General features: G+C 34.5%; 1 protein-coding gene across 1 annotated transcript in view; it reads left to right on the plus strand.

Moving 5' to 3' along the window:
- ZMYM4 (zinc finger, MYM-type 4) overlaps positions 1–25,341 on the plus strand; it is a 104,263-nt gene that overhangs the window by 64,714 nt on the left and 14,208 nt on the right. Inside the window, exons 8-23 of the mRNA XM_004678778.2 lie at positions 2,536–2,710; positions 2,814–3,026; positions 7,058–7,208; positions 7,822–7,937; positions 8,602–8,877; positions 9,037–9,187; positions 10,215–10,387; positions 11,170–11,320; positions 11,802–11,942; positions 12,269–12,306; positions 13,476–13,620; positions 17,195–17,313; positions 18,016–18,187; positions 20,418–20,471; positions 20,823–21,002; positions 21,606–21,700. Of these exons, the coding sequence (XP_004678835.1) occupies positions 2,536–2,710; positions 2,814–3,026; positions 7,058–7,208; positions 7,822–7,937; positions 8,602–8,877; positions 9,037–9,187; positions 10,215–10,387; positions 11,170–11,320; positions 11,802–11,942; positions 12,269–12,306; positions 13,476–13,620; positions 17,195–17,313; positions 18,016–18,187; positions 20,418–20,471; positions 20,823–21,002; positions 21,606–21,700 (2,350 nt within the window). The remainder of the gene's footprint in view (positions 1–2,535; positions 2,711–2,813; positions 3,027–7,057; positions 7,209–7,821; positions 7,938–8,601; positions 8,878–9,036; positions 9,188–10,214; positions 10,388–11,169; positions 11,321–11,801; positions 11,943–12,268; positions 12,307–13,475; positions 13,621–17,194; positions 17,314–18,015; positions 18,188–20,417; positions 20,472–20,822; positions 21,003–21,605; positions 21,701–25,341) is intronic.

The following is a 25,341-nucleotide window of genomic DNA, read 5'->3' on the forward strand; positions in this document are numbered from 1 at the left end:
CCACTGATAGCTTCAGTGCTGAGACTTAATCCCTTCTGCCACTAGGGAGGCCCTTAATTCTGACTTTAGGGAACAGCACCTTCTAAAGTTGCAGTACTATTTCTTTCATAGTAATAATCATAGATATATTTTCAAGATGACCAGTGAATTTTAAAACAATCATAGAAGGCTTGTAAAAGTTTAAAAATGTGTGCCCTTTTTCTGAATTTCTTAATTTTTGTCCTTGTTATTTTCATCTAAATTTATTACATCCTTTTGGTTTGTGTTGTTTGCCTCTATGTCATGTCTTATTCCTGTATTGATCTTAAGTAATTCAGTTGTTCTTTGAGATTGCATTTCTTTTCATTTGTTGTTTGGTCTCATCTATATATTAACTTTTTCAACCTGTAAACCCTTGACTCTTAACTCTTTCCCCTCTTTATTCTCTTACAGTTTTCTTTTGTCTCTTATTCCTTTCCATTCCTTACTTACCTACTTGTTACCTCAACCTTCCCTTTCTTGCTTTCTGTCTTTCTTGCTTTCCCCTTTCTCCACCATTTGGGCGTCTTTTTTTCTTAACTATGGATCTGTCTTGTTTTTCCTTGTTCTCCATTTCACTTCCTGAACTACTATTCCATCTCCTATTTACCACTTAACCTTTCCTTCCTCTTCTTTCCTCTTATTTTTACTGTCACTATAGTTTAAAATAGTCTGGTTTATCTGACTATATAATTGGGCTGTACCTTAAATATAGTGAAATTATGTTGAAGACTTTAAAAGATTTGTTGGATGTCACTCACATAGCTAACTAATTTTGGCACATGTGTCTTAGCCCTCTACCCCCACTTGTCTTCACTTGCATAGTTTTATATAGTCAGACAGGTTTAATTTATAAATCAGTTCCTATAAGTTGAGTAGGCAAGGATAAAAATGATTTCCTTCCTGATAGCAGCTGCTGATTTTATAGACCAGTAGAGATACAGCAGCAGTTAGGTTGAAAAAACTCATTAGCTGTTTGACATATTCTAGTTTTCTTTCATTAACCATGTTCTTAGTATCTTGAATTTATACCTAAACTCTCAATATATTTTGGCTTAATATTTTTTAGCTTTCTTGAGTATTAGGGACCTAATGATTTATTGTAATGATTTATTTGTAAAAACATCTATTTCCAATCCTACACAGAAGAGATAATTTGTGGGATAATTTCATGGTTATTGTTAAGTATTTCTATGTATAATGGCACTCAGAGAAATTACTGCTGTTTCAGGATTTCTGTACCATTTGTGAATTTTAACTCTCTGGAGTGAGATTACTCCTCATTCTGTCAGAGGGTAGAATTTCTACTGCACTAACATGTAATGTGATGGACACTGCGCATACCAAGAGCAGTGAGAATTACCTGATATTTACATTTCCATTGTCTTGATCCAGTGCTCTCTGTCTTATCTCACTAACCTGGAAGACTTCTTAAAGCTAAAATGTTTCTTCATTTCTCTTTCTATAATACATTATTCATTAATACATTATATATCATTTGTCTATTTTTCCCAACATACTGTGAGCTCCTTGAGTGCATGCTTGTACCATGTCTTGCCTCAGGGGTTAGCTAGTACATGTCTATTCAAAACACTGCTCAATTAATACCCCTATAAATGAAATACATAAAAACCTGATGAAAAAATAAATGTACAGGAAAAATGCACAAAGCAGTGCACTCTGGATCTTCTGTAGAAGGTGAGGTATGAAGTTATAGCTTTGTGTACTAGTACTTTTTATTGAAGCAGATTATTTGTAGTCTTTACATAAAGCGTACTATGTTAGTATACTATCTGTTTAAGATGTAGAAATGAATATAGCACATCTATTTTCTGTTATATGTGAATGCACCAATGGAAGAAAGTTTAATATTTAAACAAGGTCTTTTTAAGAAATTATATTTTTAATGGTGTAGTTAGAAAATACCTGGTAAACTATTAAGTAGAAAGACTGATTTAACAGTGGAATAATGGGTGCAGTACTAGGGAACCATAATTATTAGGGATGTAATTTCTGTTAGCTTTGTCACTAATGTCTACAAATTATTTAGATAAGGAAGTGTTAGATTTTATATAACCAGGCTAGAATATACACTATGTAATTTGAAGTGTATTTTTACTTTTAAAAGATAGTGGTGTTAAATTTTTTCAAGTGTAATATTATTTGTAAAGAATATTTTGAAAATACAGGAGCACCTAAAGAACAAAATTAAACTTTCTTATAGCCTCACCTATTAGAGATAATGAATCGGAACAAGTGAATGTATAGCCCTTTAATTTTGGAATATAGTACATTCTTACAGTAGCCCTGTGAAGGAGTACATAATGTATTAGTTCCATTTTATAAAAGAAGTTAAGGATCAATGCAATTTATCAGTTTATACAAGAAAATTGTAAACTTTCTGATTTAAATTTTAATGTCCTTTTCTTACATATAATATAGTTTTGATGATTTTAGCTCACAAAAAGAAAAAAAACTGAGTTATATTGTGGCTTATTTTATCTTTGTCATTTTTAGAGACATTTTAAATCCAAAGGATGTGATCAGTGCTCAGTTTGAAAATACCACCACTAGTAAAGACTTTTGCAGTCAATCATGTTTGTCAACATACGAAATGAAAAGAAAACCTGTTGTCACCATAAATACCAATAGCATTTCAACCAAATGTAGTATGTGTCAGAAGAACGCTGTTGTAAGTTACCTTTTTATCTTTTTCCGGGAGGAGGGAGGGTGAGGGAATCGTATTATTTTGTTCTTTAAGCACAATTTTGACTATGTTAATTTTTAATTCCTAGATTCGACATGAAGTCAATTACCAGAATGTGGTACACAAACTTTGCAGTGATGCATGCTTTTCTAAGTTTCGCTCTGCTAACAACCTCACTATGAACTGTTGTGAGAACTGTGGGGGTTATTGTTACAGTGGCTCTGGACAGTGCCATGTGCTCCAGATAGAGGGACAGTCTAAGAAGTTTTGTAGCTCAGCATGTGTCACCGCATATAAGCAGGTACATCATCATGCTTAATCTCTAGTGCTTTCTGTTTGTTTCAGGGGAGATTTGAATTTATTGATGGACTCATTTATGAAAATGTCATGAAAATATTATGATCATATTAGTGTAATATTTTAACATATAAATAGTCTTAAATAACTGCATGTTAAAAAAACTTAAGTTTTATAAGTAGCTTTTTGTATGTACGCATGAGATACAGGTTTTTAAAGTTGTGACATTTTTATTTCAAATGATTAATATTTTTGAAGAATACATTTTTAAAATGAGAAAAACACAAAAAAGAAAAACATTATATTTCCCACCGATACCCAAACCCATCCTTTTGAAGTATAATCTCCTAATCTTTGAATTTTACAAAAATACACATTTGATTTGTGTTTATAATGTTGCCATTGTTTAATAGATTTTTCTTTTCTTCATGAAATATAAAGAAATGTGGGTTATATCTGGTAATTATTTTGTGAATTGATGAGGTTTGAAGAATGAATTCTGTATTATTGGTGTCTTAAATGCAGATTTGTTTTACTAGATTAATATTTTGTTAGTAAATTTTGGTCAAATAATAGATTTAAAAATAAACTCAAAAATAAGTACTTTTCATATTTTTTATTTTATAATGCCTCTCAGGACATTTGCTGGTCATAGTTTTTCTTAAATAGTTAATTTTTGTACCAAAATTGGTAAATTTAATAATATCAATTGGCACATTTCCTTTAAATTGTTAAGACTTTGCATTGACCTTGGAATTTTAAACATTATAGTGTTTCCATTTTTTCTTGTTAATATACAAACATTAAGTTTTCTATTTCCTTTAGAAACATCTTTTTTTTGCTCTCATAAATGGGGAAAAACAGTGTGTTCATGCGCCTCATCCTATCCAAAAGAATTGTTTTCCTTTTGTATTAAGTACTAAAAGTTACTTGGATTCAATCTTTTGAACGATGGTTCATATTCTACAAGAGAAGGAGAATAGTTTCAAGTATCATAGTTTTTAAAATTTAGTACTTTTGATTTAGCTTGTATCTGTTAAAATTTTCACTTTTTAGTATGTACTGTGGTAGGGAAAGAACATGGACTTAGAAGTGAAAACAGATCTCAAATCCCAGATCTTTGATTCCCAGATTTACTGTTCAAGTACAATTTTACCTTAGGGAAAGCAGTTAAACTCCCTGAGTTGTTTTCTTAATTGTAAAAGAGTATTATATACTACTATATAGTTTTCAGAATTATATGTAATGAGAAAGGACCTCATATAGACCCTTACACATTGTAGATAATCATTTTGCTACTTACTTTTTTACCTCATTCAACAAACTTTAGATGTGACTACTGTTTTGAGGAAACTACATGTCTCCTGAAGGCTTAGCTAGAGAAGTGAGATGCTGTGTTGGAGTATTGTGGAATACAATAGGGTACGGAGGAAGCGTGGTAATTTCTACTACACAGATAAAACTCATGACCTAAATCTTTCAAATTAAGTTGTGTTCACTGTCTTGATGGGGAAGGAAAGAAGAAATAGGGTTGCAGTTATAGAAGACTTTCCAGAATGCAGCAATATGCTCACTTTAAAATCTATTTTAAAACCCACTCTTATATGGACAGTTAATCTACGATAAAGCAGCCAAGAGTACACATTGGAGAAAGGAAAGTTTCTTCAACAAATGGTGTTGGGAAAACTGGACAGCCACATGCAAAAGAATGAAATTTAGACTGCTATCTCACACCATATACAAAAATTAACTCAAATGGATTAAAGACTTGGATGTAAGACCTGAAACCTTAAAATACATAGAAGAAAACATAGGCAACACACTCCACAACATTGGTATCAGGTATGTCTTTGGGGACTTGACTCCAATAACAAGGGAAACAAAAGCAAAAATAAACAAATGTGACTACATCGAACTATTGAATAAAAAGGCTTCTGCACAGCGAAAGAAACTATCATTAAAAGAAAGATACCCCCCTACTGAATGGGAGAATATATTTGCACATCATACATCTGACAAGGGGCTAATATCCAAGATCTACAAAGAACTAACTCAGCTCACAAAAAAAAAAATTAACTAATTGGCAGAAGAGCTAAATAGACACTTCTTCAAAGAAGACATACAGATGGCCAACAGCACATGAAAAAACGTTCATCATCACTATCATCAGGGAAATGCAAATCAAAACCACATCTGTGAGAATGTCTGATTCAAAAAGACCAGTGACAAGTGTTTGTGAGGATATGGAGAAAAAGGAACCCTTGTACAGTGTTGGTGGGAATGTAGGCTGGTCCAACCCCTATGGAAAACAGTATGGAGGTTTCGCAAAATATTAAAAATAGAACTGCTATATGGTTTGATAATCCATTCATAGGTATCTACCAGAGGCCAAATATACGAATTCAAAGGGATATATGTAGTCTCATGTTCATTGCAGCACTATTTACAATAACCAAGTTAGAGAAACAGCCTAAGTACTATAAGACAGATGAATGTATTAAGAAGATGTGGTACATGTACACAATGGAGTACTATGCAGCTATAAAAAACAATGAACTCTTTTGCTACAACATGAATGGAATTGGAGGGGATTATGCTAAATGAAATAAGAAGGTGAAAGACAAAATATTGCGTAGTTTCAGTTACATGTGGAATATTAGAGAAAACAGACAATCAGATAAAATTAAACCAAAAACATATCTAGAAATAAGACTCTAGTTGTGACTTCCAGTAGGGGTGGGAGAAGTTGGAGACCAAAATTGGAGGAAGCCCAATAGACTATGTTGGAGGACTGTGGGTGTCTTGGTGTACAGTGAGTGTGGTATGATGACATACATCTGAAGTGATGTAACCCTCTACTTCTAAATCATGTATAATGTACAGTAAATCAGTGTCACCCCAGTTGAAGGAAAAAGAAGAGAAAGAATTCAAAGTAAAAAAAAAAAAAGCAAGTGTATTTTAAAACATGTCTAACAAATTTATCCTTGAAGAGTACATAGAGAGCTTAAGATTTAATGGTTGATGGATATAACTTATTTGTAAGATTTCTGTTTAACATTTCAGTAGTATTCATCATTATTGTTGAATTTGTGAGTGGCTACTTAAACAGATTCTTATTTATATTTGGTTTATATTTGCTCCCACTTTATTACTTTTATTGAGTTTTAATTTTAGTTAGTGGCAGGATATTTCACAGTGAGTTTTCTAATAAGTTTATTAAATTCTGTGAATTCACATTTTATTGCTAAAATAGCATCCTTCGGGAGAGTGGGGTTCTTTCCATTTTTAGTTTTTTTTTTTTTTTATTTTGAAAGTTTATGCATATAAGAACTGGGGTGTAGGCCAGAGGTGGGGGTGGGTGAGAGGATTCACCAGAGACAGAGTGGGGAGCAGAACAGGCAGGTGGAGTGAAATACACTGCTGAGAGGAGCAGTGGGCGGCAGATCAAGAGAGGTCTCCCGCGTCATGTGGGTCACCAACCCAGCCTGGGATCAAACTCTTGCAGATAGCTTCATAGTGCTGTGCTTTTACCCATTGTGCCACCAGGGAGGGCCCTCAATTTTTAGTTTTGTATAAGAGCTTGAATTTCCCTGTTTTGTTATTTCTTCAAATAGAAATTTAGAAATTATAGTTAAAACCAATTAATAGATAATTAAAATTTGTTGCTATACTGTGACCATATTACTTTTTTTTAATGAAATATAGTTTTTTAAATGAAATAGAGTATTATTTTTTAATGAAATAGAATGGAGTGGAAAATTACATTTAAGTATCTTTGTATGTTATGATACAGTTTTAAGGAAAAATTTTAAGTTTTATATATACACATTGTTATAATACAAACATAAAACCCCAAAATGTGTTTATAGGAGGTCACTTTGTAAAGTTTATTTATTATTCAGGATTGTAACCATCAAAGTTTGAAAGTTACTAATTTCAAATATTTCAGCTGTGTTAAGTGTAAATTTTTTTTAAAAAAAATGTTATGCTTTACTTGCTATTTAGTAAAAATGAATGTTTTTATTCTTTTAATAGAAATCAGCCAAAATTACACCATGTGCACTTTGCAAATCATTGAGGTCCTCAGCAGAAATGATTGAAAATACCAATAGCTTGGGAAAGACAGAACTTTTCTGTTCTGTTAATTGCTTATCTGCTTACAGAGTTAAAATGGTTACTTCTGCAGGTAATACTAGTTTCAAAAAATTATGTTTTTTAAGTATACATTTCTCTTTTGCCTAAATCTAGTTGACTTTTATGGCAAATAGAAATTATTTCAGGTCCATATTATAAAATATCAGCTATTACTCTGACTGCTTATTTTATGTTTGTTTATTTATTTGCTTGTCTTTGCATTCCTCTTTTCCAAAAAAATTTCATAGCTTCTTTAAGGTATTTTCTTTATCCACATTTGGTTTTTTTCAAAATTCTTCATTTTATTGATTGATTGATAGGTAGTTTCAGGTTAGACTGTGACAACATTGAAAGAAATACTTTTAAGGTATTTTCTTTATCCACACTTGGCTTTTTTCAAAATTCTTCATTTTATTCATTCATTCATTCATTTCATTTCATTTATTTATTCATTTATTTATTTATTTGTAGGCTGTGACAACTTTGAAAGAAATATTTTTAATGTTATGTGAGTTTTTTTTTTAATGGAACACGAGTGAGTTTTAAGTTTCAGTTCCTGGCGCTTGGCCCTTGAATGTCCATATATTGTATAATTCTTATTTTCTCATGCATTTGTGCATATTTCTATACATTACTCATTAGGTTTTTTATTTTGATTTGCTAAGGTGTACAAGTTCAGTGTAACAGCTGTAAAACCTCAGCAATTCCTCAGTATCACCTCGCCATGTCAGATGGAAGTATACGCAACTTTTGCAGCTACAGTTGTGTGGTAGCTTTCCAGGTAAGACTTCTGGAATCTTCCTCTTCTCCATTCAGTGAGTCACCTACTTTAAAATGTAAACTTCTTCCTATATTTAATATATCCCTATATATCAGGTGTTTTTTTTTTTTTTTTAAGATTTATTTATTTATTCATACAGAACTGGGGTGTAAGCCAGAGGTGCAGGTGGTGGTGAGAGACTTCACCAGAGACAGAGTGGGGAGCAGAATAGGCAGATCAATGAAGTACACTGCTGAGGGGAGCAGCGGGTGGGCCTGTCAGAAGCAGTCTGCTGCACCATGTGGATCATCTGGGAGAGGGGAGGTGGGGATCGAACTTGCACTGAAGCAGCTCCAGCTTAGTCGTAGTGCTGCATCCTAACCCTCTGGGCCACCAGGGAAGGCCATGGAGATATATCAGTTTTAATTGCCCTCTGTTTAAGTGGTACTGTCATCCAGGTTCTTTATTGAAAGGATGTTATTTTTCAAGAACATTTTTAGTTCAATTATTCTGTTTTCTGAACCTAAGTGACCACTCCCTCATTCCATTATAAGATGCTCAAAATCATGGGTTTTTGCCTGTTCATAATTGTATCTTAAGTGCTTAGAAGTGTGTTTGGCATACTTGAATAATCAATTCTTATTTATTAGAATAATTAGATTGATAATTTTCTTTGTTTTTTCAGAATTTGTTCAATAAGCCAACAGGAATGAATTCTTCTGTAGTGCCCTTGTCTCAGGGCCAAGTAATTGTAAGCATCCCCACAGGTTCAACAGTGTCAGCAGGAGGAGGTAACACCTCTGCTGTTTCTCCCACCTCCATCAGTAGCTCTGCTGCAGCTGGTCTCCAGCGTCTTGCTGCCCAATCACAACATGTTGGGTTTGCACGAAATGTTGTGAAACTTAAGTGCCAGCACTGTAACCGTCTTTTTGCCACAAAACCAGAACTTCTTGACTATAAGGTATAGGATCACGATAAAGGGTTTTTGTTTAAACTAGTTTAAATTAGATTTTTTTGTGACTTTTCATCTCTCAAATTGTATTGTTTTGAAAATAAAAGGATTAGGATTTCCATAAGAAAACAAGTGTTTAATTGGAACTTAATGATTATCTCTTTGCAGGGTAAAATGTTTCAGTTCTGTGGCAAGAACTGTTCTGATGAATATAAAAAAATAAATAATGTAATGGCAATGTGTGAATATTGTAAAATTGAAAAAATTGTAAAGGAGACTGTGCGATTCTCAGGTGCTGACAAATCATTCTGTAGTGAAGGTAAAGATGGAAGATTCTCTTACCTACTGAACATGTTGGTTTTTTAACAGTAGTTGAAAGATTTAAGCTGTTAATATACATGTATCTATTTTATCTTTGTGTATTAACACCAAAGCCTTTTTGTTTTATTTATACTTGGTTTCTAGTGAAATCCTTCACATTACATGGATATTAAAATGAAGTAAAAGATCCTCAAGTATAATGCAGAAGATGATAGCAATGTGGAAAACCTTTTTATTTGAAAAGATTTATTTATTTATGCATACAAGAACTGGGGTACAGGCCAGAGGTGCAGGGAGTGAGAGGATTCCCCAGAGGCACAGTGAAGAACAGAACAGGCGGATTGACTGAAATACACTGCTGAGGGGGGAGTAGTAGGCGGGTCAGGAGATGCCCACCATGCTATGTGGGCAACTTTCTTGGGTACGAATGGAACTCGTGCTGCAGTGGCTGCTCTTTAACCCATTACGCCACCAAGGCGGGCCCGGAAAATCTTTAAGGTTACTAAGTTGATAGGTTCTTTTCATTATTACACTTATTAATTCTGGTAAGAATCCTAAAATTAGACTTTGATTGTTTTGAACAGTTTTTGCATTTCTGAATACAGATTATCTGAGTATACAAACCATTTAAATAGATTGATTTCATTTGGATGACTAGTTTCTATGTTAGAAAGTTGTTTTATTTTCAAACTAAGAGTAACCTCTTTACAAGTGGCTTTCTAATGTTTTGACCACAATACAAAAGAAGAAATAACATTTAAATTGTGATCCAGTATTTATCACATACCCAAATCAAACAAGTTTCATAAAACCAAACTTACTATATATGATGCAGACACTGTAATATTTTCTGTCCTGATCTATTTAATTAAAAAAAGGCTATGATGTATTGATCCTTTAAATTGACCTTGATTACTAAATGGTGAGAGCTTAAATGTGAAAACTTTGTCAGATAGCATTTAAATTAAAGATGTAGACACTTGGATTTCTTCCTTATGTTGACTTTATCTTTCCTGAATTTTTAGGTTGCAAATTGCTTTATAAACATGACTTGGTAAAACGCTGGGGAAACCACTGTAAAATGTGCAGTTATTGTTTACAGACATCTCCCAAACTGGTACAGAATAATTTTGGGGGCAAAGTGGAAGAGTTCTGTTGTGAAGAATGCATGTCTAAATACACAGTTTTGTTCTATCAGGTAAATATAATTAACATTCTTGAATATCTCATGTTAGGGCATAGTATTCCCATTTACTCTCTCATGTGGTATGAAGGCAATTAAGTGACTTAAAACTTTTAATTTAAAGGTACTATATATTTTTTAAAGATTTTATTTATGCATACAGAACTGGGGTGCAGGCCACAGGTGCAGGGACAGTGAGAGAATTCACCAGAGACAGAGTAGGGAGCAGAACAGGCAGATTGTTTAAGTACACTGCTGAGGGGAGCAGCAGGCTGGTCAGGAGAGGTCTGCCATGCCATGTGGATCACCTCTGTGGCTAGGGATCAAACTCACACTGGACTGGCCACAGCCAGCTTCACAGTGCTGCGCTCCAACCCGCTGCGCCACCAGGAAGGGCCCAATTTATGTTCACTGGCATTAGTATAAGAGGAAGAATTTACTATCACTGAAGATATATTTCTCTATAGGAGATATGTCAGCCATAAAACATTAAAATATGTAAAGTTTATTCATCTTTTATTTAATGGAAATGACATTGTCTTCTTAAAGTCTTTTAGAAAGATAGGTCATATTTTCACTTACCTGTATTTTTAAATTTCTAGTTATTGGTGTCTCTGTAATGTGACTGTAATATTTTCTATAAAGTTATTAATAACTATTTATACCTTTTAATGTGGTCAGTCTTCATTTTTGTGTTCTACATTCTAACTTAATTTCTTCATTTGTCACATGTCCCACTCTATTCTGTTATAACAGATAATGTGTCTCTTACTCCTTTACCTTCTTCTGTTTTTCAGATGGCAAAATGTGATGGTTGTAAACGACAAGGTAAACTCAGTGAGTCCTTGAAATGGCGAGGAGAAATGAAGCATTTCTGTAATCTACTTTGTATATTAATGTTTTGTAATCAGCAGAGTGTGTGTGACCCACCTTTACAAAATAATGCAGGTAAAATTAAATTTAAGACTAATCAGTGTCAGCAACTAACTGTATTCGTCTGCAGATTGGGAACTTAAAAATTGTCAATTTCATGAAACAAAAATTTCATTCTATAGAATTGACATTAACACTTAGGTTCCTTTTGTTTAACACCAGAAGGTAAGTAAGAACTTTATGGGAAAGAATGGCAGTTAATATTTTGTGATTAGCTACTTACAACTTTTATTTCCTGAAAAAAAAGGATTTGAACCTATAAAAAAGGACAGAATCTAAATCACATGGCCTTTTAAATGCACCATATCCATAGTTATAAAGAACATAACTTAGTTTCACTCATTAAGACAGAAAAATCCCTTCAGTGCTTAAATTGACTCTTTGCTCCAACAGAAATTACTCTAGCCTAGAAATGCATTGTTAACCTCTTTAAGATATTGATTCCTATTTATATGAATATAAATTACATGAAACTTCCTTATTTTTGTTTAATCAGCAAGTATTTCTATGGTGCCAGCTGCTTCAGCAGGGCCCCCATCTCTAAGAAAAGATTCAACTCCAGTCATAGCTAATGTAGTATCATTAGCAAGTGCTCCTGCTGCTCAACCCACAGTGAACTCTAACAGCGTCTTACAAGGTATGGCTGCTTGGGGGTGTTTCTCTAGACTTTTGAGGTGAATACAGTGGTTCCATATGATGTTTTCTGTTGGTGCTCAACTTTACATTTACACATTCATATTCATATTGGGAATGGTGGTTCATTGTGGCTGCTGAGGCATTCAGCAGTGTTTTTACAACTTCAGATATATGTATTTGTATACTTAGAACAACTAGTTTTCCCCTGAATTTAATAAGGAAATATGTTTTCATTTAGATGTTTGGTCCTTAACAACCAATGAGTTTTTAATGCTAATATTTAATAATTAAATAACGTTCTGAATATTTTGTTTTGTTTTATATCAGGTGCAGTTCCAACAGTTACAGCAAAAATCATTGGGGATGTAAGTTTTATTATTTTTATTGGTATTGCCACTGTATTTTCTACTTTATACAGTATGAATATATCTAATTTTATTATATAAAATAGTTATGTGATTATTATATATTATTTGAGTATATAATATATAAAATAAATTTCATGAGCCCATTTAATCTTTGAAGTAGGATTTTCTAGTTGTTGATATATTGTTTTGAGTGCTTGTTTAACGTTATAAGTTACTGAAGGGTTTTTTGGTATAAAATTAATGTAAATTGCATAGAATTCAGGAGTTAAAGATTGAATATTTTCTAATGTAGTGATATTGTAAATAAAATATTTATAGATTATAGATTATAGTTTGTTTCACACCCTTCGCAGTTTACATCTAAGTAATCATTTTTAAACTCCATATTTTCTGCTTTATCTCTTAAAAGAAGAAAAAAATAAATGAGAAAAACTTAGGACCACAGCACTGGCACATTGAAAGTGTTTCCTGGTCTTTGGGATAACCTTTACATCATCTTTTTTCAAGTTTAAATGATCATAAATGATTTTGTTATTTGTATTTATTTTGAAACTAAGTAGCTTAAGGCTTTAGTGGGTTAAACTGTAGTTCTCTCTTTTTTTTTTTTTTAAAAGATTTATTTATTTGTACATACAGAACTGGGGTACAGGCCAGAAGCTCAGGGGCGGCGAGAGGCTTCACCAGAGACAGAGTGGGGAACAGAACAGGCAGATCGACGAAGTACACTGCTGAGGGGAGCAGCGGGCGGGTCAGGAGAGGTCTGCCACGCCATGTGGTCACCTCCAGGGCAGGCGGGAATCGAACTCATGCGGAAGCGGTTTTAGATTCTCAGTGCTGTGCTTTAACCCGCTGCGCCACCAGGGAGGGCCTGTAGTTCTCTTTTTAAACTCATCCAACAATGTTATTGATCATCAGTGTTTACAATGGAAAGGTTTTTTTCTTAATAAGTAGAATTGGTAATTAGATTCAGAATCAATATATAGTTATCAAAATATTCCTGTATTGCTATTTATATTTCAGGAATGTTGTAGTCCTTATAAATTTGGGTAAATGTTTTTGTTTTTTCTGTTGTCTCTGTAATTCCAATATGATATTTCTTTCAAAACTATAACTTACAATTAATTATACATTGAAACCTGTTTGGTTTCTGATTTTATTTTTGCCAGGCAAGTACACAAACAGATGGACTGAAACTACCACCTTCCCAGCCTCCAAGACTTCTGAAGAATAAAGCTTTATTGTGTAAACCCATCACACAAACTAAAGCCACCTCTTGCAAACCACATACCCAAAACAAAGAATGTCAGACAGGTCTGTTCCTTATACTTTATTCATTTTTTTTTCTTTTTTATGGGAAAGGAGTATACAATCTGCTTATAATCAATTGGTTACCCACTTTTTCAAGGTGAAGTTCTGGGTTGCTTATAATTTCAGTTTATTAATAGTTCCTACAATACCTTGTGAGTTATTTTCAATATCTAAAACTTAAAAGTTTAACAAAGAGAATGAAGACTTCTTTTAATTTCCTTCAGAATGACTGTAATTTGGAGTAACCTGAGACTTGGTTGTTAGGTGTTAATTAAGAGGAGCTATTGTTTTCCACAGTTTCTTTAGGTTTGAACTTTTCCACACTCTGTTTCAAATAAAGTTAAATTCTAAGGGGAGAACTTCAGGCTTTACTATTAACTGTCTTTTCCCCAAGCAAAATCCCAGAGCCAGTTCTCCAGATGCTGAACCCATTAGTAGCCTATGTTCTGTACCTAACTCTCTTAGGATGGAATCTCTGGCCTAAAAGTGATTAGAACCCCACTATAAGAATAATGCCATTCCTGTGGTAGAGCGTCTACTCTGGAACTGGGCGGGAACTGGGCTGAGGAAGCTCCTGACCTCTTAGCCACACACACAAGAAATTGCCATCTCAAGCTTGGGAGTTGGAGGGGATGAGAAATGAGGGGTTGCCTGCCTCTCCTGGTAACAGACAGTAGCCCTTGTTTTAGAGCTGAAGAGAAAAGGAGTGCATTCTTCCTTGGTCACTTGCATTGAGTGTGGTACTTATATAAAGTTGAGCTCGCTGAGGATATGGACCAGGTGGCAGCTGAGATACCACAGACACCCACTGTGGTTACTGAATTTAGTAGATGTTCTTGAATAAATGTTTATTTGCCAGATGCCCTTAGGACCACTTTTAATTTTCTAATTTAGTGATTATTTGTTAAAAAATAAATTTATTTATGATACAAGAATTGGGGTAGAGGCCAGCTGGACAGGGTTGTAAGGGGGTGAGAGGATTCACCAGAGACAAAGTGGGAAACAGAGCAGGTGCACCTGCTGAAACACACTGCTGAGGGGAGCAGTGGGCAAGGCAGGAGAGGTGTGCTGCGCCATGTGGGTCAGTTCCCTGACCAGGGATAGAACTCATGCTACAGTGGCTGCGGATCGCTTCAAAGTGCTGCACTTTTTTTTTTTTAAAGATTTATTTATTCATACAGAACTGGGGTACAAGCCAGAGATGCAGAGGGTGAGAGGATTCACCAGAGACAGAGTGGGGAGCAGAACAGGCAGATGGACGAAGTACACTGCCGAGGGGAGCAGCGGGCGGGTCAGGAGAGGTCTGCCGCGCCATGTGGTCACCTCCGGGGCAGGCGGGAATCGAACTCATGAGGAAGTGGCTTTAGCTTCTTAGTATTGTGTTTAACCCGCTGCGCCACCAGGGAGGGCCCAAAGTGCTGCACTTTTAACCCATTGCACCACAAGGGAGGGGCCTACTGATTATTATTTTTTTTTAACAGCTTTTGCCAGCTTTGTTTGTCTCACTAGGGAATGATTTTATGGAGCTCCTTATGCTGCCAGTAAAAATCTTTAGAGTTTTTATTCTAGAATTTAATGCTAGATCCCTAGACCTGGAAAGTTAGCCTGTTGGCTAGTGCCTTGCAAACATTAATATATGAGTTACTTGAGAATCTTGGTAAATAGATTCTGATTTAGTGGGGCCTGGGATTTTGCCTTTCTTACAAGCTCTTGAGTAATATCAATGCTTAGTCCATGGATCACATTGAACAGAAGGCGATAGAAGACATATCCCTGTATTTTTATTTTATCAATAGTGAGCTGCTGAGTATTATGTAAGCTTAGTTATCAGACATCTCTAATCAGTGTGTTTTTTCTTTAATGACGCCACACCATGGTAAAATTGATTCCATGTTACTTCCCATAGCTAACTGTAATCAGATTGTCAGCCTTTCAACTTCTTACTCCTCACATTATCTTTCTCCTGCATGAATGATTTTAGAGTTATCTGGCATACAGTATATTTTTTCTGGCATTCAGAAAGAACTCTGTAGATTTTTTAAATAATTGAATGACCCCTCTATCCTTCACTTTTTCCCCCTTATGTCTTAGTTCCAAGTTCTGTTTCATTGTTTAATACCTTAGAATGTATTACATATGTTTATTTTTTTATAACTATCCTAATTCAGACACTTAACTCCACATGTTATTATTGCCCTGTACTTTTTTTTTTTTTTTTTTAAAGATTTATTTATTTGTGCATACAGAACTGGGGTACAGGCCAGAGGCTCAGGGACGGTGAGAAGCTTCACCAGAGACAGAGTGGGGAGCAGAACAGGCAGATCTACGAAGTACACTGCTGAGGGAAGCAGCGGGCGGGTCAGGAGAGGTCTGGCTCGCCATGTGGTCTCCTCCCGGCAGGCGGCAGGCGGCAGGCGGCAGGCGGCAGGCGGGAATCGAACTCATGCGGAAGTGGCTTCAGATTCTCAGTGCTGTGCTTTAACCCGCTGCGCCACCAGGGAGGGCCTATTGCCCTGTACTTTACAGTATAATTATTATTTCCCATGCTAGAAAGCCAGTCAAATTAATCTTTTTTAATTGAGATAAATCTGACATATGTGATACTGATTATAAGCAAGGTATACAACATAATGATTAAATATTTGTATATATTGATCAGTATAAATCTAGTTAGCATCCATCATCATACATAGCTACAGTTTTTTTTCTTGTAATAAGAACTTTTAAGATCTATAGTCTTAACAGTTTTCAAATATGCATTATAATATTACTAACTATACTTTGCATACTCTACATTACAATCCTGTAACTTACTTGCAAACTGATCTCATTTTAATGCCATTTTCTTCACATTAGTTCCTCTTAACAGATCTGTAGTAGCTTCTCTCTATTTATTGGAAATTATTTTAAAAGGTGTATTATAGCCTCATAAAAATGACTCTTCTATTCAGTTTCCCTTGTGATATACATTACTTATTCATGTTAACATAGAATTTTTTGTGAGGGGGTGAATTGTTGCTAGAGTTTTCTTTCTTTTTTACTGGCATCCCTCTGTTCTTCACCCTTGTTAGTATTTTAAGTGTCGGATTTTTTCCTTCCTCCAGTGTAATCACTGTAGCATTTCCACTACCAAAGCACTGACAGACCTCCAGCACACTTCATTGTATCCTGCCCCACCCCTACTCTCACCCTGCCAACTTAGTTTTCTCCACTCCCCCCCCCTTTTTAAAAAAAACAAAAATTATTTATGCATAAGAGCTGGGGAACAGACCAGAGCTGTAGGGGTGAGAGGATTTATTAGAGACAGAGTGGGGAGCAGAACAGGGAGATGTACTGTAGTAACACTGCCAAGGGGAGCAGTGTGCGGGTCAGTAGAGGTCTGCTGCACCATGAGGGTCACCTTATGGCCGATATCAGACTGCTGCAGTGGCTGTGATAGCTTCATAGTGCTGTGCTTTAACCCATTGCACCATCAGGGAGGGCCTGAACCTCTTGGTCTTTTTTATTAAAATGTTAATTAAAAAAATGTTTATTAACCCTCTTTTTTTTTTGTCATTTCTTTTTCCTTCTTCATTAGAAGACACTCCAAGTCAGCCCCAGATCATTGTGGTGCCAGTTCCTGTACCAGTGTTTGTGCCCATACCTCTTCATCTTTATACTCAGTATACACCAGTCCCATTTGGAATTCCAGTTCCAGTGAGTAATCATTTATAAATTAAGGTTACGTTAGTATACATTTTCTTCAGTTAAAAATTTACAGCTCCATAAAGAAGCTTTTCACTTGTTGGTAAAATATACCTGATTCTGTTGGCTAGTGTCATACTATTATGTGACTTAATATGAAGTACATAAAAGACCAATTCTTTGTGCTCTGTCTTCTCAGAGAAGGTAATGATACTTAGCATTCACAAGCATTTCATACACAGTAAGACCTCTTATATAGAAAAAGATCAGCTTTTGTGTATGTTAGAATCCGTGAATCTAGCTGTGGTGAAACTACCAATACTGTGGTTTACATGATTCTTACTTTTTATTTAAGGAAAATATATTCATTTTTTTTAACTTGAAATATACTTTTCTTTGGTACTAAGTTCTTAAGGTGAACAGTTGTGTGAAAATGTTAATTTTAAGCAAGAAATATAAACCAAAATAAAAGTAGGTTAGGTAATTCTCTTCTAAAGGTTTGGTAGAAACGTTTTGTTAAATGTCTACAAAAGTCCTTACTGACTTTTTTATTTAGATTGTTGTAGGCTTATAGAAACAAACTTAATTAGCAAGACCATCTTAATTTCAGCAATGGGTTACCTTAAATTTTTTCTATTATTTTAGTACTTCAATCATCTCATAAATAACAGTTTTGATCACAAATATATTGTCAGTCCATGTTCGGTCTTTTAGATGCCTGTCCCTATGTTCATTCCGTCCTCAATGGATAATGAAGATAAAGTCACTGAGAGTATTGAAGACATTAAGGAAAAGCTTCCCTCACATCCATTTGAAGCTGATCTCCTAGAAATGGCAGAAATGATTGCAGAAGATGAAGAGAAGGAGAAGACTCTATCCCAGGGAGGTTGGTATTATTTTAAAGTAAAGAAAGAAAAAAACACACCTACAAATTTTCAGGTAACTCAAGTAATTTTAAGTATCAGCCAGTTAAGGTGTTTCTAAAATCTTATTTTATTTTAATACCAAGCCTGTAGATTTGTTAAATTTTATTTTTTTATGAAGAAAAATATAGCTTTTCATTGTTAAAGATTCCAGAAACATATTTTCAGTCTAAATTTCATAATTATTTTCTGTTTTTATCCCTGTGTTCAAAGCCATGATCCCCAGATAAGAATTCCTGTTGTATAATAAACTGCATGTTGGTTGGAAGTACATAGAACCTTAGGAGAAAAAAAACCATTTCATTCAAAATAGCTTATATATAAATCCCATGCTGTTAGTGCAGAATAATGATAATAACATTAATTAATATATTTGTTTACCATATCTAGGATGCATATGTGTATCACCTCATTTAATCAAAGCAGCTCTTTTCTGTGCATGTGGGGTGTGGCTGGTTACTGGTTACTTCGATCCCTCTCTCGGTAATGGGATATCCAAACTTGTCATCATTATGTAGCCAGGAAGTGCTGAGAACAGGACTTGAATGCAGGACTGCCCTACGTCAGAGTATGTGTGGTAAACTTAGTAGGACATTTTCCAGAAGAATTCTAGATTTAACTAGTATCTCTTTGATCTTTCAATATAAGAGGAGAAGAGATATAATCAGACGGATTGAGGGAAAAAAATGGTGTTTAAGATAGTTGAAATACATGGGTGGAGTTTCACAAAAAGATGAAAAGTGGTATGTCACTGATGAGCCAAGAAGTTATTCTTTCCTGACAATTTTTTTCCTTTTTTTTTTTCAGTCATGATTTTGGAAAGCTAGTCTTTGGGTTTTGATTTTGCAGAGTAAATGCAAGATGGTTGTCTGAGCTCTATAGCTTTTGTTGACTTATCTGTTGTGTTGCTAATAAATTTTTAAATTGAATATATTTTGAGAGATGGACAAAATTAATTTGTTATTATTTCAGTATTTCTGATCTCCTTTTGTTTTTTAAGTATAATCTCTTAATTCTGACCCATTTACATGTGGACTTCAATGTCTTAGACTATTTCCTCTGTGCTTTATCTTCTAACTTCTGAAGTAATGTGTAGCTTGGAACTTCAGGCAATTCCTAAAGATAATCTAGTTTTAAGTTCACTAACCCATTCACATTATCAGTTAACATTTATCTAGGGCTTCCTCTGTACAAATACTGTAATTTTGCCTTAGTCTACAATGGAGCCAGACAGAAAAACTTGCAAAACTTCATGACAGATATTTGTGATCACTTTAGGTAAAATCAAATAGTTTATAAATGTAAGAGAAGAGAGAAATGAATTTCACCTGAAACGATCTGGCTAATTTAGCTTCCATTTCAGGGAAAAGAAGTTTTCTTGGTTTAAAAGAAAAAAACTTTAAAAATCCTGAGTCTGTGAGCTTTTTTTTTTTTTTTTTTTAAAGATTTATTTATTTATTCATACAGAACTGGGGTACAGGCCAGAGGCTCAGGGGTGGTGAGAGGCTTCACCAGAGACAGAGTGGGGAGCAGAACAGGCAGATCGACGAAGTACACTGCTGAGGGAAGCAGCGGGCGGGCCAGGAGAGGTCTGGCTCGCCTTGTGGTCTCCTCCGGGGCAGGCAGCAGGCGGGAATCGAACTCATGCGGAAGTGGCTTCAGATTCTCAGTGCTGCGCTTTAACCCGCTGCGCCACCAGGGAGGGCCAAGTCTTTGAGCTTTTAAAGTAGTTTATAGCTTATAGAACTCTGTTCTGTTTAGTTCTATGTTCTGATGCTCATGTAACTTGCATTTATATCATAAGTCTATAAGTTGTTTAGTGCACTAGTAAATGGGGTTAGGGGAGAGAAGGAATTTAAAGCAGATTTGTTGATTTGTGAATAGATAACATGTTTTTATATATGTATATGTATGTTACAGGTAGCACAAAAATGTGCTATCAAAAGTAAAGGTCTCGTTTGCCATGACTTCTTTCATACTGCTACGTAGAAGTATAACTGTTAACAGTAGTAATTTGTTTTACTGCATTTAGCACTGGTGTCTAATTTTACTCATGAATTATTCTTTTTGAATATGAAGGTTGTTTACTTAGAACTTCTTAGTGTGATTTATGTATATGGAGGACTCTTTTCATTTGAAATAGTTTGCTTTGTGTGTATATTTATATTGTTTTATAATATGCTTTTTCTTTAGGATCCCAAACTTCTGAACAGGAACTCTTTCTAGACACCAAGATATTTGAAAAAGGTTTGTAATTGTAACTGTATTTTGGGTCTTAAGAAATACTATCTTTAATCATTAAAAAAATACAATGCATTCTTGGATTTAATATGTAATTTGAGCTATTTGTAAGGGGCTGTAGGTATCTGTGATCATTAACCATTTTGCAGTGAGACTAATAGAAGCTACCTCAGATATTGGTTTTAAGGATTAATTGAGGTAATCCTCTAAAGTTTATAAAAGGACATGAATCCAGTTTGGTGAGCTTGGTCCAACAACCGTATCTCAATTTTTGGTATTAGGAAGTTCAGAAAGCCTCCTGATTATGTCAAGAGTCTGTCTTATTTTGAGGGCTTGTTTTTTTTCTCTACATTTCAGATCAAGGAAGTACATATAGTGGTGATCTTGAATCAGAGGCAGTATCTACCCCACATAGCTGGGAGGAAGAGTTGAATCATTATGCCTTAAAGTCAAATGCTGTGCAAGAGGCTGATTCAGAATTGAAGCAGTTCTCAAAAGGGGAAACTGAACAGGATCTGGAAGCAGATTTTCCATCAGGTTTGTGCAGTGTAATTTGTCAAAAGTCATTTAGTTTAGAAGATTGATACAACTCTAAATTGACATTATGAAGCAGTTATACTGCATCAGAGAAATAATCTTAGACTTCAGTAGTCTTGGCCTAAGTCCTATATCCTTCAGGGATTCTAAAGTATATAAGTAAAATTCTTATTTTATTACAAATAATGTGATGATTACTTGCTCCCCCATACCCCCATCTAGGTCTTTTTATTTATTTATTTATTTTTTAAGATATATTTTGTTTATTTATGAACACAAGAAATGGGGTACAGGTCAGAGGTATGGGGCGGGGAGTGGGAGTGGGGAGAGTTGAGAGGATTTACCAGAGACAGAGTAGGAGCATAACAGGCAGATCTACTGAAATTCTCTGCTGAGGGGAGCAGTTGAGTAAGACAGGAAAGGTCTGCAGTGCCATGTGGTTCAGCTCCCTGGCCTGGGATCGAACTCATACTGCAGTGGCTGGCTATAGCTTGATAGCACTGAAACTTTAGCCCTGTGCCGCCAGGGAGACCCCCAAACTAGGTCTTAATTTAAGTTTGTAAGTTGTTTTCTTCTCATTGTGGTTTCTGCTGATTGTTATAGAATCCTTTGACCCACTTAATAAAGGACAGGGGAACCAGGCACGTTCTCGAACAAGACGGCGACACAGAGATGGCTTTCCCCAGCCCAGGCGAAGAGTAAGCAACAGCTTAATCTTTTTACAATTTCCTTTCTTTCCTTTTTTAAGTTTATTAGTTCCTGCTGTTTACAAAACTCTGAAATAGCTATTCAGGAATTCCACATACTGTTTTTAATATATCTTTGTATTTTTGTGCTTTAGTTTTTGTTTCTTGAAGTCAAGAGCCTTATCTTTTAGTTTCCATTTTTTAGCAGGTACATTTCCTTTTGTTTCTAAAATAGAGGGATGTAGTGTTTTGTTTACTTTAGGAGACTTTAAAAATCTGTGTTATAGACTTTTCTCTTTTTAATTTTCTAAATTTAACTTTTTGGCATTATAATAATGAGGTTCACTATTTCATGTGTATAGAAAAATAAAGTTCAGATGAATTACTTCTCATTTTGACAGGACTTTACAGTAAAATTGGAAAGTCCAAGTCCAAAGGAATAATAGTCTAATTTTAATTAGCTCTATTGACTTAAACCTAATTTAAAAATTCAAATTTTTCCTATATAATTTGATGGGCAGTGACGACTGTACACAGTATGTAACTACCCCTCAAATTATAGCACTTCTACCATCCCAAAAATCTCCCTATAATCTTTTACAGTCTTCATCTCCAGCTCCAAACAATAACTGATTTTCTTTGTAAATAGAGGCAAATGGTATTGTTTGACTTTTTCTAAAGCCTCATATAAATGGAATAAATTAACATATAGTCTTGTGTCTAGCTTCTTTCTCTTAGCATGTTTTTGAGAGTCATCCATATTGTTTTATGTATTCATAATTCATTCCCTTTTTTTTCTGAGTAGCATTTTATTGTATGACAAACCACAGTTTGTTTAATTGATTTGAGTTGTTTCCACCTTGGGCCTATTTCAAATAAAGCTGCAATAAAATGTATAAAGTTCTGTGTGAACATGTTTTATTTGAGAAAAAATATCTAGTAGTGGGATTATAAGGTCTTTATGGTATGTTTTTTGAACTTTGTAAGAAAGCTGCTAAACTTGTAGTGCCATTTTGAATTCCTACTAGTGCTGTGTTAGTGTTATACTTGCCTTTACTTGGTTGTATCATTTTTAAGTTTAGACATTCTAGTGAATGTTGGTGGTATCTCAGCGATTTTTTTTAACTTGTATTTTCCTAATAACTGATGATGTGGTTATCTTTTCATATATGCATTTATCGCCTCTTTTCTTTGGTAACATGTCTTTTCAAAACTATTTTTTTTTTTTAAGTTGATTGTCATCTTATGGAGTTGTAACGTTACTATGTTTTGGTTTTTTTTTTCACTTTTGCTTCTGTTCTGTAACTTCCTTTTTGGTTTTCTTAATGGTGAAGAATAGAACTTACTAATTTTCAGGAAGTCTACTTTGTGTTTTTATTCTTTCATGATTTATACTTTTTAAAAGTCATCTAATAATCTTTGCTTAATTTATGATAACTAAAATATTCTGTTTTCTTTCAGAAATTTTATAGTGTCAGCTTCTATGTTTGTATTCCATTTTGAGGTCATTTTTTTTTTTTTTAAAGATTTATTTATTTATTCATATAGAACTGGGGTACAGGCCAGAGATGCAGAGGGTGAGAGGATTCACCAGAGACAGAGTGGGGAGCAGAACAGGCAAATCGACGAAGTACACTGCTGAGGGGAGCAGCGGGCGGGTCAGGAGAGGTCTGCCGCACCATGTGGTCACCTCCGGGGCAGGTGGGAATCGAACTCATGCGGAAGTGGCTTAAGCTTTTCAGTGCTGTGCTTTAACCCGCTGCGCCACCAGGGAGGGCCTTGAGGTCATTTTTATATGTGAGTTGGAAGCAAGGGTCCAGGGTCTTTTTTTTGTGTGTGTGTGTGTATAGATAACCAAATGTTTCAGTACCACTCCTTGGAAAAGACTGTTTTTTCCCAATGAATTACATTGTCACCTTTATTTAAAGTCAACTGATCACAGATGTGTCAGTATAGTTCTGAAACTCTGTTCTGTTCACTGATTTATCTGTCTTTATACTGACTTTCTTGATAATTTTAACTTTACCATGGTTCTTAAAATCAGGAATCTGAGTTTTCCAGCTTTGTTCTTGTTTTTCAAAAGTGTCATATGCATTTCCATATAAATTTTAGAATAAACTTTCAATTTCTGTTTTAAAAAAAGCCTGCTGGAATTTTGAATGGGGGTTTTCTGAATACATATATCACTTTTCAAAGAACTAACATGTTAACAATTTTGAGCCATCCAGCACGTGAAGACACTATTTTTCTACTCTGTGTAGATCATCTTTAATTTCTCTCAATATTTTATGTTTCATTGTACAATTCTAGTGTTTCATTAAATTTACTTCAGACATATTAAAAATTGTTTGATCCTGTTGTAGTTAGTATTTATGCTTTCTGTATTCCTTGTAGCATATAGAAATAGATATTTTTGTTATGTAACTGTATATTATTATTTTGCTCAGTTATAATCCTTAGAATTTTTAACTAAATAGTCATAGAATCTGTGAATAAAGACAGCCTTTTCTTTCCAGTGTGATTGCATTTTCTTGATTTATTACACTAGGAAGAATCTTCAGTACAGTATTGAGTATTAATGGTAAGAACAGACTGTCTTCATATCTTGCTCCCTTTCTTAGGGCAAGTGTTCACTCTTGCAACCTTAAATATGATAATATCTGTAAGTTTCTTCTCAGTGATTTCTATGGGGATGTTCTCTTCTACTTCTAAATTGCTTAGAACTTTTATCATGATTGTTGAACTTTGTCAGGAACATTCTTTCATCTGTTGATTTTCATGTTTTTCTTTTATATGTTAAAGAGGTGAAATACATTGATTTTTCAAGTGATAGACTAAACTTGCCTTCTTGGGATAACCATACTTTCTTATGATATATTTATATATTGCTGGGTTCAGTTTGCTAATATTTTGCAAACTTCTAATATTTTTAAATTTGTTCAGGAGAGATATTGATCTCTAGTTCTCTTGTAATAACTTTGGCTTTGTGTTAGGGTAATGGAGACAGAAGAAGGTGGGTTAGTATTTCCTCTTATATTTTCTGAAATACAAATTATATAATTACTTTTAACTGTTAGGTGGAATTCAGCAGTGTTGCCATCTGAATGTGGATTTTTTTTGTGAAGAGGTTTTAAACGATTAATTTAATTTCTATGACTACTTCATGTCTTTTAGAGAAAGCTTGTTTTTATCTTCCAACAAATTTGTTCCTTTCACCTGTGTTGTCAAGTTTATTGGTGTAACGGTATTCTTACTCTTATAAAGTTTGTAAGATCAGTCTCTGGAAATTTGTGTCTTCCCCCTTCCCCTTTGGTCATTCTAGCAAGAGATTTATCAGTTCTAAAATATATTAATTGATTTTTCTCTGTTTTTTAAAATTTAAATTTTTGGGCCACCTTGCTGGCTGGGGCTCAAACTTGTGTTGCAGTGGCAGCAGATAGCTTTATAGTGTTGAGACTTAACGCCTTGCACCATCAGGGAGATCCCTTGTTCTAGTTTCTTAATACAAAACCTTACATTACTGTTGTAGACTCCCCCCACCCCCCAATTTTCATAGACGCATTTTTATTTATTTATTTATTATTTTTTAAATTTTTTAAAGGTTGATTTATTTGTGCATACAGAACTGGGGTACAGGCCAGAGGCTCAGGGGC

The sequence above is a fragment of the Condylura cristata genome, unplaced genomic scaffold (assembly GCF_000260355.1).
Source record: "Condylura cristata isolate star-nosed mole 26May11 unplaced genomic scaffold, ConCri1.0 scaffold00008, whole genome shotgun sequence".
Classification (NCBI taxonomy): Eukaryota; Metazoa; Chordata; class Mammalia; order Eulipotyphla; family Talpidae; genus Condylura; species Condylura cristata.